At 37.1% G+C, this 19,586-nt stretch overlaps 1 protein-coding gene across 11 annotated transcripts in view; it reads left to right on the top strand.

The window, feature by feature from the left end:
• The window catches only part of NETO1 (neuropilin and tolloid like 1), a 126,403-nt gene that overhangs the window by 9,545 nt on the left and 97,272 nt on the right, over window positions 1-19,586 (top strand). Inside the window, exon 5 of one of the 11 annotated variants that reach the window (XM_054538084.2) lies at window positions 1,201-4,452. The exons of the other annotated variants lie outside the window; for them this stretch is intronic. Coding sequence (XP_054394059.1) covers window positions 1,201-1,289 — 89 coding nt within the window. The 3' untranslated portion in view covers window positions 1,290-4,452. Of the gene's footprint in view, window positions 1-1,200; window positions 4,453-19,586 lie in introns of those variants that run through there. 11 annotated transcript variants of the gene reach the window in all.

Raw genomic sequence — 19,586 nt, 5'->3', positions numbered from 1 at the left:
AAACTTGAAAAGACAATTGTAGTATTATAACATATATCCACCAAAATGATCTTTGGGGAACTTGAATCAAAAGTTCATTTGTTCTAAAAATTACCATGTTTCAATCAAATAGATCCTACTTTACCAAGTAGTCTACTCTTTTTTCAGGAAAGCAAATTCTTAAGAGTTTTGATGAAAGGAAAACTGAGACCTGTAGAAGCCAAATACTCATTTACAAGGTCTTGCAGAAATTGTGTGCAATTATCAAATTATGCAATCTATATCAATTTTCCTTTTAACTTGCTGGAATTAAAAAGATTCTGTGTTGTTGACTGGCCCACTTGATTAAGAGTTATCATTCATTACAATAAAAATAGGTTATCACATTTTTTCACTGCAAGAATACTACATGCATTAATTTAAATGGAAAAATGATTCAAATTATGTAAAGCCCATTTTTTGTATAGCATTTTTCAGTTTGTAGGTATTGTTTTATTTCAGTTAGGCAGTAGCATAATTTGAAATATATGTAAAGTTTGTTGAAGTTTGTATTCCATGTTAAAGAAGTAACATCTAAATAGGGCTTTGATACTCAGTTAAAAAAACTAAAATTTTAAAAATTATTAATATAAGTTTAATGATGACTTTCATTATGACATTATGGTGTATGTTAAATCAAGTATTAACTGTGGCATATATATTAGCTTTAAGCATTAGGAATGTTTTTAATAATAACACTAAAGGATTGTGGTTTTAATTACGCTTTGCTGATAATGGATTACTCACAGAAATCATGGGTATTTCATGTGCTACAATCGAACTAATTTGAAGTATTCCCAAAAGGTACAAATGTTAGCTTAATTTGTTTGTTCAGATTATTAGTGCTAGAGTTGTAAATGGAAAGGTAGGTATTTTTTTCTTAACTGATAATTTTGAATATAACCTGTACCTAGAGACAGTGACATACGGCACGGTCTAGGTTTCATAAGTTGTATTTTCATTCTGGGTTTGGTGATCATGAAAATAATGTCTTTGGGATTTAAAATTGTGGTTTCACAAAGAATGTAGTGTCAGCTGTCATGCTTTATCAACATAAGCAATGCTATCCATGTTTCTGGCTCTATTTGAGATGACATAAATGGTGGCACTCAATCTGTTCTTCCAGGTTTTAAAAAGCCTTTTTGTTCCCTGGGTTTTGTTCTTTGCTTTTTGTTTCTTTAGAGCCACCGTACTGCATTTGTAGAGTGAGATTTCACTGCTGCGAGCGACTGAATCAGAACGGAACTCTTGGAGATTTTCCCATGAAGTAGGACAGGTTAAGGATGGGCTGAGGCTTCTGTTTTTACTCAGATCAACTAGAACAAGACTTCTGGGGAAACCTACATTTGGCATATGAGGGAAAGCTAGGACCATAAAAAGGAGACTTGGAAAACTTACACGACAGCAAAAGTTGACGTTGTGTGGCCCAAGGCCATTCCCTGAGTGACATAACGATTACACCTCTTCTAGAAAGAGACAGTATTAAGGAAGCCAATTACTTATTGAAATAGGAAGTGGGAAGGGATTAGTAATAATTTAGATAGCATTTAGGGAATCTGAAGCCAGTCAGGCTATAGTTGTCATTTTGGCTTAATTTTTGTTTAGTAGTGTCATTCAACTGGTGACCTGGGGAAATTGAAGGAGGAAGAATTTCTCAAGTCAGCTTAATGATTTGTGTTATAAAGCGTTGCGAGGATTGCCAGGGCTCTGCAATGGACTCACATTGGAGATGAAATTCTGCCTACCAATTCATCTTAGAGAGATGATGGTCTCCAGGACAGCTGCGAGGAGCACTGAATTTGAAACCAGATCTGACTTCCAGTTCTGGCTTTTCTTTTCTTTGCGTCATGTAAATTTTGAACATAGTCCTTTATATTCTATCTCTCAATATTTTTAATTATAAAATAAAAATAATATTGAGCAACTCACAGAAGTGTTTGAAAGACAATTAACAAATGCATATTTATGAATTTCTTGAGTGCCTGTAAGATCTCAACTATCGATAGCTGTTGTTTTTATTAGTTTGATCATGTGCTTTTTAAAAACAAAGCATACTTGGTACAGGTTATTGGGAAAACAAGTGTCTCAGACTTAAAAACAATTCCTGAAATTTTTAGGTGAGTGCACAAAATTTCTACCTATACTATGTCACTTTTTTTAGTCTATGAAATTTAGTTACTTTAGATGAGCCCAGACTTCCAAGTAGGAGTTGTAGTTATTTCTAATGTCAGTCATAGAAAATGTCAAGGCAGTAATAGCAGCAGAAAGGCCTGGTGGTCTCTATTATTTTAATGAATTTATCACAATCTGGAATCTAGATGTAATCTTGCAGTCCCAGAAACTTTATGTAAACACATTGAGAGTGTACCCATCTCTTAGAAATGAATCACATTTACCAAGCTAACAGGAATGAATATACATATATACACAATATTTATACATACTCATACGTACTAAATACACATATACATTTTCATTAAGAATTCTGAGTATTACAAAGTCCATTTCTTCCTGCAAGCAAACATACCTGGGTGGACAGATTATAATCAAAACACTGCATAGTAGTATGGAATCCAGGTATTGAAGTTTAGATGTATAGCATGCATATTTCATAAATATGGAACCAAAGGTTTGATAATTCATCTTCCTAACACAGATTGTTTCTTCCAATGGTGGTTTAGCCCCCACACAGCCATGGGTCCCAGTGTCCAGTCTCCTGGTTCCATCTTGCCTGAGTGGCAAACTAATTTGTGTAGGCTTTTATCGCCAAATTTTTTTTTCTATTTCCTTGTATCTGAGTCTATGACTTTCTTTCCTACTGAACTTAAAATAATAGCTTTTCAGTCCCAAGCTCTTGCTGTTCATAGTAGCTGTGCTTCTGAATTCCCATATGTACATGGGAACAGCCCAACTGGAGGTCCTGCATGGATGTGGAGGTTAGGGAGGCAGAGCAAGAGAGAATAGAAATGGGCTTAAAGGAGGCCCTTCTTTTTCCCCTGGCACATTTTGATGAATCCTCACTTTTTGGTTTGCTGATGGTTATTTTTACAGACTGTGTCATTAACCAGGTCCACAGTGCAGCGATGAATCACCTAGGATTATAGTCTAGCATGCATAAGAAGGATTGTGAGATTGAGCAGTAATCAAGGAGAATCAGCTGGTTCAAATCCTGGGGTCTGCAAAGGAGAAGAGTGAGGCTTATAGAAGGGCCAGGGGGCACAGAGCCTTGTGAGCACCTCGTGGATGATGCCCTGAAGAGCTCTCTTCTTTCTGTGTACTGAGCCTCTCCTCTGCAATATGCTATCCCAGTTCAGAAAAGGAAATAAGTGCAGAATCACCGAGAATGTTAAAAGTTACACCACAGAATATTTGATAACTCAAACAATTTAATAAAAAATAGAAGACATATCAAAAGTGTTTATTGTAATAAAATTATATTGTTTTCTCATTTAAAAAGAGTCTTTAAACAAGTTTTAAATCAAGTTTGGTATATAAAATCAAATGACTAGAAAATACGTTGTGATAAAAGCAATTTAAAACAATAACGGTTACCTCAGATAAGGGATAGCAGGAAGAGGGGAATGAGGAGGATTTTAGAGGCCAAGATGGAGTAAAAATTGACTCAACTTTATTGATAATGCTTTAATTTTTGAAAAGAATAAGATATTTTGGTATTACTTGTACAAATTATTTAACATCAAAAAAGAAAAAATAGAAAAGACTATACTTGATAATTTTTAATGAATTTTTAGAAGAGGGAATACCACTTTCCATTTTTCACAGACTTTTTACTCAAACTAAGAAAGCCTTTTGAGCAGAATGTAACACTTCCCTGCAGCCAACTGCCTTGCCTAAATTTTCTTTGCACTTGAAAATATAAGGAAGAAAATGTAACAGTATCTACTGTACTCCTCATTCCACTGGCATGACCCAGGCCATTCAGATGCTCTGCTCCTGGAGAAGGTGGCCCTTCCAGTCTCTTTAATGACAGGTATCTTTTGTTGGTCTTATAATTCACTTCCTCGTGGGAAGATTTTCTGTCATTTACGGACATAGAATGGGATGTTTATGGACTTTTCCTTTTTCGATGATCGTTTTCCTGTACTAGTTTTAAGGAACAAAGTTACACACATCCCACTGGAGAAATTGAAATTAAGGAATAGGCCTCAAAGTACCAAATAGGTGAGGATTGAGTTAGGCGTTGACATTGAAGTGAGTGGAGTTATTAAATATATTGAAATTATTACGATACTTTGTACTTAAATAGCACCTTTCATCTGGGGAGCTCAAAGTGTTTTAGAGACTTTCTGCCCAACTCCTAGCCACCTCTCAAGCTGCATGCTTAATGGACTTCAAAGGCAAAGGGAGAAATACACTGCACCACAGTGATTTAAATGGAGTGTTTTAAACGGATTTCTATGCGTATTAAATGAAATATATTATTAAAATAAAATATTGTCATGGATTTAATGTTATTTCAAATATTCGGTGCAATGTTTTTTTCCTCTTTGGATCAGAAACGTGAATATATGTGTATTAACCATTTTGAAAGTTTCTAAATTTTTTTAGCTAGATAATCAGAGTTCTGATAGGTGCTCTGGTAAGAAAGAAAAAAATCTTCGTATTATTTATTCAACAACTAAAGTTTCATTTAAATTTTGCACAAAAATGTGGAAAAATAGAAAGTTTTAAAGGCTAAGATTAAAAGAAGACTTTTTTCTTTTTTTTTTTTGACATCTCACTCTGTTGCTCAGGCTGGTGTGCAGTGGTGCGATCTTGGCTCACTGCAACCTCTGCCTCCGGGTTTCAGTGATTCTCGTGCCTCAGTCTCCCGAGTAGGTGGGATTCCAGGCATGCACCTCCACGCATGGCTGATTTTTATATTTTTGGTAGCGATGGGATTTCACCATGTTGGCCAGACCAGTCTTGAACTCCTGGCCTCAAGCGATCCGCCCACCTCAGCCCCCCAAATGCTAGGATCACAGGCGTGAGCCACTACATCCAGCTAAAAGAAGGACTTTGATTTTTTTTTTTCCACATAAAAATAAAAGATTGAAAAAATTTAGGTCAGTATGTGTTGTCTGTTTAACTATGACTTGGTGCAAAAGTACTTGCGGATTTGCCATTACCTTTACCTTTAATGGCAAAACTGCAATTACCTTTGCACCAACCTAAATGTTATATTTCTACTACTGACTCAAAATATTCTCATTTCAGCCCTAGCAGAGGCTCTTAAATGGAAAAGGTAAGGAGCACAATCACATTTATTCTTGAGACGTATTTTTCAAGAAATGAATTTAAAAACTTGAGAATCACAGAGAATCACAGCACTGAGAAAATTACCAATGTGTGACAAGGTGCGGTGGCTCATGCTTGTAATCCCAGCACTTTGGGAGGCTGAGGCGGGTGGATCACTTAAGTCAGGAGTTCGAGACCAACCTGGTCAACATGGTGAAACTCTGTCTCTACTAAAAATACAAAAAAATTAGTCGGGCATGGTGGCAGGTGCCTGTAATCCCAGCTACTCGGGAGACTGAGGCGAGAGAATTGCTTGAATCCGGGAGGTAGAGGTTGCAGTGAGCTGAGATCATGCCACTGCACTCCAGCCTGGCCAATAGAGCAAGACCCTGTCTCCAAAAAAAAAAAGAAAAAAAAAATTATCAATGTATTGATATTTTTGAAAAATCAAGATATTCATGTGAAGGTGATTTCCTCCATCTCTCACTTTTCCAGCCAGTCCGTGACTTGGCTAATCTTATCTGTATAATAGTGGGCTCAGGAGGAGGGATGAGGAATGAAGAGAGAGAGACAGAAATCTTGTTTGGTCTAGGTGGGTGTTCAGGAGAAAAGCTGAGAGTGGGAGAGAAAATTTCCAGGATTAGCTCCCATCTGTGCAGAGAATATTGAAAGCAGTGGCAAAGGAAAAGGAAGATTTTTAAGAAGTTTCCCATAAAGAAAGAGTATCTTCCGGCCAGGCACGGTGGCTCACGCCTGTAATCCTGGCATTTTGGGAAGTTGAAGCCGGTGGATCATGAGGTCAGGAGATGGAGACCATCATGGCTAACACGGTGAAACCCTGTCTCTACTAAAAATACAAAAAAATTAGCCGGTCTTGGTGGCAATGTGCCTGTAGTCCCAGCTACTCTGGAGGCTGAGGCAGGAGAATCACTTGAACCCGGGAGGCAGAGGTTGCAGTGAGCCGAGATCATGCCATTACACTCCAGCCTGGGCCATAGAGCGAGACTCCATCTCAGAAAGAAAGAAACAAACAAACAAACATAAAAAGGAAGAAAGGTGTCTTCCTCATCTTGTTTCCTGGAGAGGTGGAGAAAAGAAGAGTACTTAAGTGTGTTTATACTTATTTATCGGCTAATCGCAGAGCTATATTTTAAATAGAGTACATCTGAGATTGGAACACATGGGGTCCTAGATATATTTCCATTATTGATATATGTTTTCCTTAGATTAGAAAAGACCTTGGAATTTATTTCCTTCAAGCTTTCTACTTAAAAATCAAGAAAGCAGAGTGCTAGAGAAAATGTGTGGCCTGGGTTCATGTACTCTGTAAATATTGAATTACTGCTTGTGTATCAGTTATATAAGCATGGTGCTGATACACCTTCTACAAAGTGTTGAGATTATAACTTTAATTACATCACATATTGCAAGTAATTTTAGTACAGTTATATTAAGAAATTTAATTAAGGGATAATACTATATCACCCGCATTTCACCATTAGTTGATACATGAATTTAAAATTCATCTTCTCCATGTTGTTTGAAATGTTTTTCCACTCGCAATGTCCAAAGAAATGGTGGTTTTTCATCTCTCCTTCTACCTCTATTGTAAAATTGTGCCTTCTCAACCCATCTGAGCCTGAAGTGCGTGATTCATTTCCTGTTCTTCTCAAATACCTATTATTACTGACATAGTCTTCTGTGTGTACCATGCTGTCATTAGTTGAAACTTGTGGCTCACATGTTAAATACTCAAGGGGAAAACTTTAGTTTATTTCTCCTAGATCTCCCACGAATTTTCTTTTCTTTCTTTCTTTCTTTCTTTTTTTTTTTTGAGGGAGTTTTGCTCTTGTTGCCCAGGCTGGAGTGCAGTGGTGCAATCTCAGCTCACCACAACCTCCTTCCAGGTTCAAGTAATTCTCCTGCCTCAGCCTCCCTAGTAGCTGGGATTACAAGCATGTGGCACCACACCCGGCTAATTTTGTATTTTTAGTAGAGACAGGGTTTCTCCATGTTGATAAGGCTGGTCTCGAACTCCCGACCTCAGGTGATCTGCCTGCCTGGGCTTCCCAAAGTGGTGGGATTACAGGCGTGAGCCACCACGCCCGGCCGGTCTCCCATGAATTTTCCTGCTCCGTGACACACAGGTTTCTTTGGGTTTTTCCTGTGATGCCGGTTCCTTTCGCTCACCTCCCACTCCATCCCTCTATTCAGGGCTACTGATCCCAGCAGTACACAGGAAAGACACTTAGTTGCGGCAGAGAAATGAGCTCGTTCCATGCACATTCAGATTCCCCAGAGCAGGGCTCCATCCAGAAGTGGGACTGTTGACTAATCTACAAAATGTTGTTTTATGGACTGGTAGAGGCCTTGCTTGGGTCAGTCCTAAGATTACCTCTATATCAAATCCCATCATCAAATGACCAGCACCCACACCCCTCACTAAATTTCCCTAAAGATAAATTGTATCACTTGACAAGATAAAAACTCAAGAAACCTAACAAAAACAAAACAAATAAATAATTCATATACTCCGTCTCCATTTTGAACTTTCATGTGTCTCAATGTCTTTAGTTACTGGGCTTCTTGGTAAAATCTCCTGAAATCTCTGACTAAGATTTAATTCATTATTATGTATTCAAGAAACATGCTTTTCAAATTACTAAAGCCCTGTGTATTTTTCCTAAGAAAATATTGACAAGTCTATTCTCCTAAACATTTCCTTTCATAACAATTTGCAGACAATTTGAGGCTTATTTTTATTTAATTATTTGAAAACTAAATCAAGGAATTATAAACAACCCATAGTGTTCTTTGTCTAGACCAAAACATTTTTCCTATTAATTTTATAATTTGCATGCCATTACAACTACTTGAGTATAACTCATGTTAATATTCTTAAAGTGAATGCACAGAAGACCTTGATTTCTACTAGGTGATATTAGCCACTTACACTTATTTAACAACTGTTTGTTGATCCACTATTCTAACACTGTAGAAATATAGTATCAGCAAGACCCTAGCTTTCATACATTGAGTTCATAGTCTGTTAAAATCTAGAAGTCATGTATAGTAGCCAGAAAATACACCCTCCCCACAAGATATCTATGTCCTAATTTCTGGAATCTATGAATATGTCAAGTTCTATGGCAAAGAGACGTGAAGGTGGAAAGTTGTATTAATAATGCTAATAAGCTGACTTTAATAAAGGGAGATTATCTTGGATTATCCGGGAGGACCCAGTGTAATTACAAGGATTTCTCAGTGTGGAATGAAGGAGGCAGTAGGGTCAGGATCGGGTGATGGGATGTGAGAAAGACTCCAGCTGCTATTGTGGGCTTTGAAGATGGGTGAAGTGGCAGCAAGCCAAAGAATGTGGACAGCTTCTAGAAGGGAAAAGACCAGGCATGACTTCTCCCCTGCAGCCTCCAAGAAAAGGAACACAGCCCTGCAAATGCCTTGATTTCCAGGCCAGTGAGACCCATTCAGATTTCTGACATCAGAACCGGAGATAAATTCCTGTTGTTTATTAAGGTTCTAAGTTGTGGTAATTGTTAAAGCAACAAATAAGAAACAAATACTTGATTTTATTTCCTAAAAGTGAAGTGCTACAGTAAAATAAATAAATAAAAACCCTAAAATTTGGAAATAGTTTTGGAATTAGGCAGTTGGCAAAAGCTGGAAGAATTTTGAGAAGCATGTTAGGAAAATGTCTATATTGCCTTAAACTTAGTGTTAGTAGAAATGTGGATCTTACTGACTCTGGTACAAGGACACAGAAGGAAGTGAGAAGCATGGTAGAGAAAACATGCAAGTCTTAAAGAATACCTAAATCTTCATCAACAGACTATTTGTGGAAGTATGAAGTTTATAGGTGCTGATGACGACAGCTCAACAGAAAATGAAATATGTGTTTGGAAACCGACGGAAAGGGTGTATATCTGTTACGTTGAATCAGAAAGCTTAGTAGAATTATATCCTGGAGTTATATGGGTAAATAAAAAAGCAGAACATTATGCAATTATCTTGGATATTTAACTTTAAGGAATTTATTGTCAATTAAAATGTAAGCCCTTCTTGGATGAGACTGGAAAAGCATGCCCTAGAGAATAAACTGAGCTGGACAACTTTTTGCTGATCCCCTAGAAAGATCAAAAGATCAGAAAATTCAGTCTCACAAAAGGCTCTTTGAAATGATTAGGAGTGTGACTCATAAAGCTCTTCAGTCAGTCATCTCAGCAGAATCCAAAAATAGGATGAGATTATCTAGAAAAATTCTATGAAGAAAATCTTTGGCTAATGGAGTGAATCTGAGGACATACACAGGAGACACACATGGTTCTTAAGAATGTTACATCAGCATAAACGTTGCCATCTTGAGCTAAAGGAGACAGATATGAAGATTGAAATGGAAAAAGGGCATCAGAACTTTCAAATGTCTACAAGCAAGTAACATGCTGATGTAACTATTCAGCTGCTGATGTGCTACTGTGTCAGTAGGCTGACTCAGAAGGCAGGAACCTCAAGTCAAGAGGGTGGGGAGTTAAGTCCAGAAGGTAGAGCTCAAATGACAGAGTACAATCTCAGCCCTTGAAACCAACTGGAATTTGTCAACTGTATTTCAAAACTGCTTAGAACTGGTGAATTTCTTTCTTTCTTTTTTAAATTCTTCTACTTTTTCTTATTTTGAGCAGGAATATCCGTAGATGTTATTGTTTGCCTGCCCTCCCATTGTGTTTTTGGAGCAGGTAACATATTTCTTGAATTTTATGGTTCAATGATGGAGAGAAATTGTGTCTCAAGAGTGGATCATGCCCAGAGCCTCACTCATACCTGATTTTAATGATGTAGATAGTGTGATGTGGGACTTTTGAGCTGATGAAATTTGGACTTTTGAGTTGATGCTGTTGAGACTTTTGGGCAACATAGGATGGGTGAATTTATTTCATCTGTGGGGTTGGTATGACTCTTGGTAGCCAGATTTAGGATTGGTAGGAAGAAAAATGACGCATAATGGTGTCTGCATTTTAAGTCTGGAGCCTGTGAATATGTTATGTTACATGGCAAAAGGAAATTAATGTTGCCGTCAAGTTGACTTGATGATAGGGACATTATCCTGGCTTTTCTGGGAGGGCTTATTGTAATATAGGCAGCCTTCAATATGGAACAGGAAAGTAGAAGTGTCAGTGCCAGAAGGCACAATGTGAAAAAGACTCAAATGATCTCCATTGGCTTTCAATATGGAAAGGCTCATTAGCCGTGGAATGTGGGAAGTCTCTTGATCCTGAAAAAGGCAATGGAAACATTCTCCCCTAGGGCCTGTAGTAAGGAACACAGCTCTGCTAAAACTGCGATTTTACCTCAGTGAGATACATTTCAGCCTTCATATCACTTTGAGGAGTGATACAGAATGTAAATAAACAATGTAAGGTTTTACTGATGGGATGGATGGAGAACATAATAATTTGGGTCTACCAGTCCAAACTTTGAAAATACCTTCTTTCCAAATGCACCAAATGCAGGATACACAGTTCTCCATTCTGGACTTTCCTACACTTAAATTAAAAATCTATATTTAGATAACTGTATGTGTATGTCTTTTTATATCATTTGATTTTATATGAATGCCATTTTTATGCATAAATATGGCTAAAACCCCAACAGAATAATAACTTGCAATCCTTCCCAAAGATGTGCATGGGACAGTGGCATTTTTGTTTGTGGCAATAATAGCTATTTGTAGAACCTGGCACTTTTTAAGGCTCTGCCTCTTCATGGCATATTTGCCTGATGCCTTTGCTTCAAAAGAGCTATGCTGTCTGTTCTCACTTGCTCAGCTGGCTTGCTTCCCACCATTCCACAGCTCTGCTGACTTGCTTGAAATTCAGCTTCAATGTGTCCTCATGGCATTTTCCCTTTCCAGCTACCTTCAGACACCTCACTTCCGCTATACTACCCCAAGAATCACAGAGTGATTACACTAAAGTATGACTGTTCACAATCAGCAGGGCATGTGCCCACGAAAGAACTGTAGTTGACTTTTTAAAGCAGGAGGATATATTAGTCATAAATATGTCACTTCTCTTCTGTTTTCTATTCATCATACCCCAAATCAGAAGACTGTTCTATTCCCTGGGAACTTTTCTTCAGAAATTTGCACTTCAAAGCCCCAAGAGTTTTCTGTAAGTAATTCAGAGAGAAATGCAGTTTTACAGGTGTGATACAAAAATCAGTGCAACCTTAAACCTTCTCCAACCTCCGTTTTGCTTGCCCATGCAGTCTGAAAGGAATGCGTACTTCCTTTGGCAAATTTGGCGCACAAACAAAGTAGAATTTGTGGAATGGTCAGTGGCTGTCCTGATGAAATAGGAAGGCACAGATGAGGGTTGCCATGGCAATGATAAGTAAGATCTAAAACAGAGAGGATTTCCATGGGCATAAAATGAACTGGCCTTTCAGAGATCTGCTGTTGTAAATAATAGGTTAACTGGTGGGAAAATTATTTCTAGCTTTTTTGCATGTGCACATGACTTTCTTCTAATAATTATCCTCAAGTAATATTTGCATCTCAATTTTAAATAAAAAAATTATAAAAAATACAAATATGCTTATTTTCTGTTTATCAGTGTTTTACCTTTGACATTATTTCAATTTTGTCCATTTTATTCTTTCTTTCACTTACATAAGCAGGGGCTATGCATCTTTCTTTTTTTTTTTTTTTTTGAGATGAAGTCTCACTCCATTGCCCAGGCTGGAGTGCAGTAGCACGATCTCGGCTCACTGCAACCTCCGCCTCCCAGGTTCAAGCGATTCTCCTGCCTCAGCCTCCCCAGTAGCTGGGACTACAAGAGCACACCACCATGCCCAGCTAATTTTTTAATTTTTTTAGTAGAGACGAGGTTTCACCATATTGGCTAGGCTGGTCTTGAACTCCTGACCTCATGATCCACCCACCTTGGCTTCCCAAGGTGCTGGGATTACAGGTGTGAGCCACTGTGCCCGGCTGCATCTCTTTTATTGACAACTCCTAGGCTGTGCCTCTTCCGTGGTCTCCTGCTTGCTCCTTCTCTTGGCTCTGAATCAACATTGTATCTTTTGACCCAGTCAGCTCCAATCTTTATTTTTTTGGTTTGCTCTCACATTTTCTGGAAAAAAATCCAGATACAGTTTCTATCTGAACTGTTTATGAGCCTTCAGCGTTGGAGATATGTAGTGATTATACGAATAGACAGGGTATTTAGTTTCCTGTTAAACATGCTGGCGCTGACATTTATGTTCATTGTGCTAGACTTTTCAGTCTCTAGCTTGCATTGGAAATAGCTTTCTATTCTAACAACAATGTATATATTCTCTTCTAGACTGCAAAGTAATATGCCATACGGGCCAACTCTTAATTTAAGATAATATGGTTATAAACATGTGATTTGCTCTGTTGTTTGCAGTATCTCACATTTAGTGTATGGTTTGGATGAAATATTCTTTTATACCGTGTTCTAGAAAAGTTTCTCAATGGTTTGAAGTTATTTTCACTGTAACTTGTACTTCCCCAGAAGGGAAAAATATTACTAATCATTTGGGGCCCTACTTCACTATACACATTCCACTAAAAATAATTTTTTTTGAGTTTTGCCATTAAAATATGTTACCTGATGCTCAGTTGTTTTGAGACATACTGACCAGATGCCAAATCATTGTTGTGGTCTATTTGTGTAGGTCTTCAGTTTTTCATATTTGTATAAACTTAGATTTTTAGTTTCATATAATATTAAATATTACTATCATATATCATTTATTTTTCTATACTGTATATGTTATATATACAACAGTTGCATGAAACATAGTTAAACGTGGACTACAGTGATAGGTTGTCTGAGGTGGAATTCTGGCTCAGCCACGTTCTGGCTATGACTTTGAGAAGCAGCAATCGACTTAATCTCTCAGAGCTCCAGATTTCTCGTGGGATCAGCACTTGACAGATAGCATTATGGATGTTGAGATGTTAGAATGGTTGAGATGCAGCATCTGCTCTTGAGCTTACAGTGTGTTTATACCCAGTTTGGTGAGCGCCATGGCATGTGCATAATGTGGGGTGCACCTGGAGGAGAAGTGGGTAACACTTGATGTCACGTAAGACCTGCGCTTCAGTGCTGCTTCCCACAGAGCCCTCACTGTGTCCTCAGGATGGATGAGGTGTGTGGCGTGCTCACATAGCCACAGCTCCATCACACCCTTGTGAAGTGCACTGCAATCAAACATTCTTTCTCTATATGGACACCAAACTTCCTGAAAACAGAAAAACAAACAAACAAAACCCAACAACCTTGGTTTACATCTTTAAATTTCCAGCGCCTCATCAGTGTTTAGCCACAACTGATGCTTAATGAAATTTACCTGAATGACTATCTAAATGAGTCAATGAATGAATAAATGAGTAAAATGAAATAAAGCATGTAGAATGAGTGAGACGCCAGATACGAAAAAATCTGTTCATGCGTTATCTGGTAGTCAAGAGCGTTTGAAAAGTAGGTGTGTAACTTTCAAAGGAGAGGAGGTTAGATAAGACTGAAGTCTGATTCAGATTATGAACAACTCTGGAAATCATGCCAGTGATTCACACATAATTTTAGAAAATGTGGGAAGTATATTAATGTTTTAAATTGAATAGTGATGTTTGAGACCTCTATTGTAAGAGTGCGATTTATCAGAATATGGATGATTAATTGAGTAGAGAGAGAATAAAGGAACAGAAAAATAAGACGATTAAAATACAATTAAAAATGATGCAAGTAAGAAATTGTTAGAAGCAATCTCACAGTAGTGTCTGTGACAATGTAGTGAAAGAAGAAACTTGGTATCAATAAAATTTAGTGAGATGAAGTCTGTGTGTTGAGAAAGGGAAGTAGAAATGACTGTGGCTGCTGTTCTTAGTAATTTGGTGGTTGGTTAATGTCATATATTTTGCTGGAAAAATAACAGAATGTTCTGTTTACTTTTAAAGATGTTTCAAGAGACGTAACAATGAGATACCTTTGTGAGCATGTCAGATATTCAGAACTGAAACAGAGAATAGTGACCAGAAAAGGTGGAGAGAGGAGCTTGTTGGAGAACTAAGTACAAAACTTCAACTACTAAGACATCCACATATTAAAATAGAACATTATATGAGTTCGAGCTAATACTCTTATCTAAGCAAATTACAACACAATGTTGTGTATTTTGGAATTTTACATTTTATTCAGTCCTAGCCTCTTACATTACAAACAATCTTAGCAAGTTACCAATTGGCATCAGTTTTTTTGCGGGGAGAGGTAGACTGACCCTAAAAATACACTTTATATTTTAAGGTAAGGGAAGAGTTTTTCTTGTGTCCCATGCTTGCAGCCTTCTCCTACAGAGGGACATTTTTTTTCTGAATTATGGTGGTAACTACTTTCCTGAGGCTGGTTACCAAAAAAAGGAGCTTTCTTGGTCTATTCCTGAAAGGCACAAGGGTACACATGAGCTACACTGCATATGAAATGACCAGATCATATACTAATATTTGGTTTAGTAGTTCATTTTTTTTTCCCATATAACTTTGTCATGCTTCCTTTTAGGAATGGCCTCATTTATTTCTACCTACTTTTGAAAATATCATAGTATCTCTATTATCAGGATGATTTCAGATATCCTACAAGATTTGAGGAAATATATTTGGTTCAGCTTTTAAAAAGGAGGATAGTAGAGAAAAGAATAACTTTTTCTCTATTCATTATTTCTTTGTCATTTAGACAATATTTGCTTTACTCCTTTGTCTGTTGTTTGATTCTCTCTGTTAGGATTTACACTAATTGCAATTGCAAGCCATAGCACAGTAAAGTTAACAATATTAATGACCATTGACTACAATTTAAGTGATTGGCATAAGAACGGGTAAAATATTTTGGAAAGTATTTTTGATACATATATCCTACATGTTTACAAAAAAACTTCTTTCTTATCAAACATGTTTGGTTTTCTTGATTAGATTAAAACACCCCCTCTCAAATTTCCCCATAAAATTGTCCAGCAGAATAATATGTGATAAATTAGGCGCTCAAAATTAATTCAAATGAAATAATGGTATAATGAGGCAATGGTTTCTGCTTTCTAAAAATGCCATTATAAGAAATTCATCTTAATAAAAATAATGAATTATTGAGCTCTTATTATATGCCAAGTATTGTTCAAAGCACTTTGTATGCATTGTTTCATTTTAGTTTATAGCATACCTATGAGGTATGCTGTACCTATGAGGTATTATTGCCATCCTTATTTGGGAGTAAAAGACTTAAAATGTTTAAATGATGGACCCAGATTCATCTCTCTGGCAAAGCTGAGATTTTTACACGTTGAGCTATCCCATTGTCAACAAGTAAATGCCTATTGGCTTCAGGCTTAACTTCTCAAAGACACCAATTTTTTCAATCTTTGTGATTCTACTGAGGGGATTTCAGTTGTTCTCAGTGATTCTAGAATTTATCTTTGCTTTATGCTCTTTACATCTTTGATACAACATTAATAATTGTCCCTATATCATGATTTAAGCAAAAATTTCCCCTGGATTTAAAAAACCTTAATTATGGTATTATTGACTTCATCGTTGGTGGCATCATCATCATCATCACCATTACCATCACCATATTAGCATCAAAAATAATAATCAGTGTTAGCAATAACAGTGCTTATAAATTATATCCCATGAGTTTATTTGAAACTCGTAACAATATTTTTTGTTGTCATATATATGTATACATATAATATATAATATTTACAATAGGAAAATAATTCCCTCAATCGATGTGTTGTCAGCTAGTGGAAAAAAATGAATAACAGTTTCAAATACTGAGGTAATAATTGACTTCAGCCTTCTTTATTTTGAACATTTCCCCCCACAGGCACTACTCTGCATTTTTGCGTACCTTAAAACAATTAATTTTTAAATAATATTAAACTTACAGAAAAGTTGCAAATACAGTGCAGATGTCTTCCCTCCCTCTCAGGAAACTTCTGTATACATTTTATTTATTTGTTTTACTAAGTGGAAAAATAGCATCATTCAGCTTTACCTTTTCATAAAATTTCAGAAAGAGCTAAATGTCTTTTTTCTGAGTCACATTTCCTTGGCCGTGAATTTCAAAGTGGCACAAGCCCTTGGTGTAGTTGTTGCTGGCAGGTGGCAGAGCATGTGACACAGTAAAACAAACACAGCAGATAAAGGAAAGCAGATTTGGAAAGCAGGATGGACCTGTGATTGGGCCATTTTGGGCATGCTCCATCAGTGAGAATAAAGTGACTTTTTTTTTTTTTTTTTTTTTTGAGGTAGAGTCTCACTCTGTCTCCCAGGCTGGAGAGCAGTGGCACAATCTCAGCTAACTGCAACCTCCGCCTTCAGGGCTCAAGCAATTCTCTTGCCTCAGCCTCCTGAGTAGCTGGGACTACAGGCGCACACTACCATGCCCAGCTGATTATTGCATTTTCAGTAGAGGTGGGGGTTTTACCATATTGGCCAGACTGGTCTCAAACTCCTGACCTCAGGTGATCCACCCGCCTCAGCCTCCCAAAGTGCTGGGGTTGCAGATGTGAGCCACCGCGCCCAGCCAAAATGGCCTTTCTGAGCTTGATTTCTCATCTGCCAATTGCTCATCATACTGCTTGATCCAGTTTCTCAAGGATTAAATAAGATCCTGTAAGTGTAACCTGTTCGAAAGGATCCCATGCAGCTTCTTCTCTCACCGTGGACCTGTTTATAGACTGGTCTCAAGAAGCCATTTCATCCTGCCATCTCAGAAAACACAAATATATTAGCAAAGTCATTGATCCACAATGCAAATTTTGTTCAAGCTTCTCAAGAACCTGAGTTAGGTAATTACTTCAAATACCAAAAAACACATTTCCTAAATATATTTTTTAAACACAGTCTGGCCATCAGACTGGCTTCAGCTTCCTCCTGTCCATTCCCCTGAAGACGAAAACAGCAGCTAGAAGAAGAGTTGTCACCAAAACAGAAACCTGGCAGTTAAATAAACAGCTGTTGTTCTTGAGGCTTGTGCTGCTAATAGGGGCAAGGAAAGAACTCCCTCTTTTGAAAATTACGTAGAAGAGTGCTTAAGACTACATGGGTTAGTGGGACTCTGCAAACGGTAGTTAACAGCCTTACATTTAACTATTTGATAGTTGACGTTCACCTGTTCTGCTTAGTGTGTACTAAGATTTTCTTTGCTGTACTATTGTGATCATTTCTAATGTCAGTCACTCTACCTGAATCCCTAAAATGAACACTGACTGGTCTCACTAAGAAATTTAGCCTACTTCACCTTACTTTAAACTTCAGCCAGCCACAATCTTTTATCTGAATGGTTGGTTAAGTCTAAGAATATAATTTCCAAGAAGTTCTTTCTTTTTTAAAAAAATCTCTGAATTTCCTGTTGGAGCAAATTCAAATTTCCTGTTGGGTTATATAATGCATGATTTGTGGAAAATTTCTCTAGGCTACTAACAGGCTTTTTAAGATCTTTATAAATCATCCTCAGTAATTGCCCTCCTATTGCTCATATCGTTGGAAGGATGATCCTTGAAATGTGAGATACTTGACTGGCACTCAGTGATTTGTTTGTTGTAGTGTTTGTTTGTCTTTAATTAGTGCTCTGATAATGTGGATGATGGCTTCTGGGCTAGGTCGCCTAACTGCCCGCATGTAGCAAATGGAGAGGAGGAACTGTGGTGAGCCCGTGGGTAGCTTCCATTTCTGCACTTCCTCACTTGTCTGCCAGGCTTTCCTTATCCTCAGTTCTCACCTCAGAATCTTATCTGGTGTCTCAATCAGGCAGATATTATTCTGAGCTAGTGTCCCCACTGGAGAATGTCCCTGTCAACCAATCCTTACTGATGAGGAATTTTACATCATGAGGACTTTTATTCACTCCAGCTAGGGCAATCTGCATTTTAAATGAGGATTCACAAAGACTGAAAACCATACTGTTTTCAAAGGAATTAAATGTGGAGGATATACTTTTAGACTATAAGACAAGCTACAGAGAGGCAGAAACAACTGATCAACAGCGTTGCCGTGTTCTTTAGCTCCTATAGTTCGTGCATTTATTAACTGGATGTTCATTGAGTACCTACTGTATATTAGGCACTGGAAGCAATGGATAAAAAGTCTGTCCCTGTTCTCCAGGAGTAGCAGACAAACAGAAAATATAATTATGGTAAATACAAAGGGCTGTGGTTAAATTTAGTACAAAAAACTTATAACATGTCTTAAACATGCTTGAAAATTTGGATCACAGGAAAAGTTTGCCTCTTCCCATTTTTCCGTCCCTTTCATGTAGATATTACTCTATTTACACTCTATCTATACCGTAGGGAGGGTGTCTGCACCTTTCATGTGACAAGAGTTAAAAGAAATAGGCATTTTAGAGGCAAATGAGGAGTTTTATTGAAATAAGAGAAAGCTGTCTCACCTTCAAAGCCCATGTTCTGATAGGCCCTGGATCAAGAACTTGTCCATGTGACCTTAGGAGTCCTTTAGCCACTTAGACCTCCATTTCTCAAAGAGATGCATAGAACTTTCTGTCATCCAAGAGTGTTGCAGCTTCAGTATTTTAAAATTGTAGAATTGTTCACTGTTCCATTAAAACTGCTTTTAGGAACATTCATCCCTTGGTTTTTCAAAACAAAATTATATCGTTTTTCCTGTGTTCCTGTTGTATAGATGAATCATTCAAATTTTGGAGTAGTTAAGTGGCTTATGCACATTGATACAACTAATAACTGGAGAGCTAATATCCAAACCCACTCTTTATAACTTTAAGTTCTGCATTGTTTCTTTTTACTCATACTGGGATTCAGATTCCTCATTTCATACTCAGTAGAGTTTCTCCTTGATACCCAGTTCTTAACAACAGCCTTGGGATAAAAAAATTGATCATTTATTTTATTAACTTTCTTTTGACATTAAGCAACAGTTTAAATTTGTTAAAGGTCAAGTGGTTGTGAATGCTTAGTGGTACAGTAGGAAAATAATAATAACAACGGGCAAAATCTTTTTAGACCATTTATGCTTTATCTCTTTTAGCTTCTAAAACAATCCTGAAGGATAAATAATTATTATGAGTATAGCAGAATTTAATTTTCCCTGTTGCTTCAAAATTTTAATGAAAACTTTACAGTTGAGAGAAATAGGAAAATAAGAAAAACTTCCTAAAATTCTAAAGACAACTGTTGAATAAAATTTAAGTGAATGAGTTGGTGCTTCATATTTAACTTTTAACTTTCCAATAGGTTTTATTAAATAGGTTTTATTAAAT

This window comes from Pongo abelii, chromosome 17, assembly GCF_028885655.2.
Source record: "Pongo abelii isolate AG06213 chromosome 17, NHGRI_mPonAbe1-v2.0_pri, whole genome shotgun sequence".
Lineage (NCBI taxonomy): Eukaryota > Metazoa > Chordata > Mammalia > Primates > Hominidae > Pongo > Pongo abelii.
This window is presented reverse-complemented; position numbering and strand designations above follow the sequence as displayed.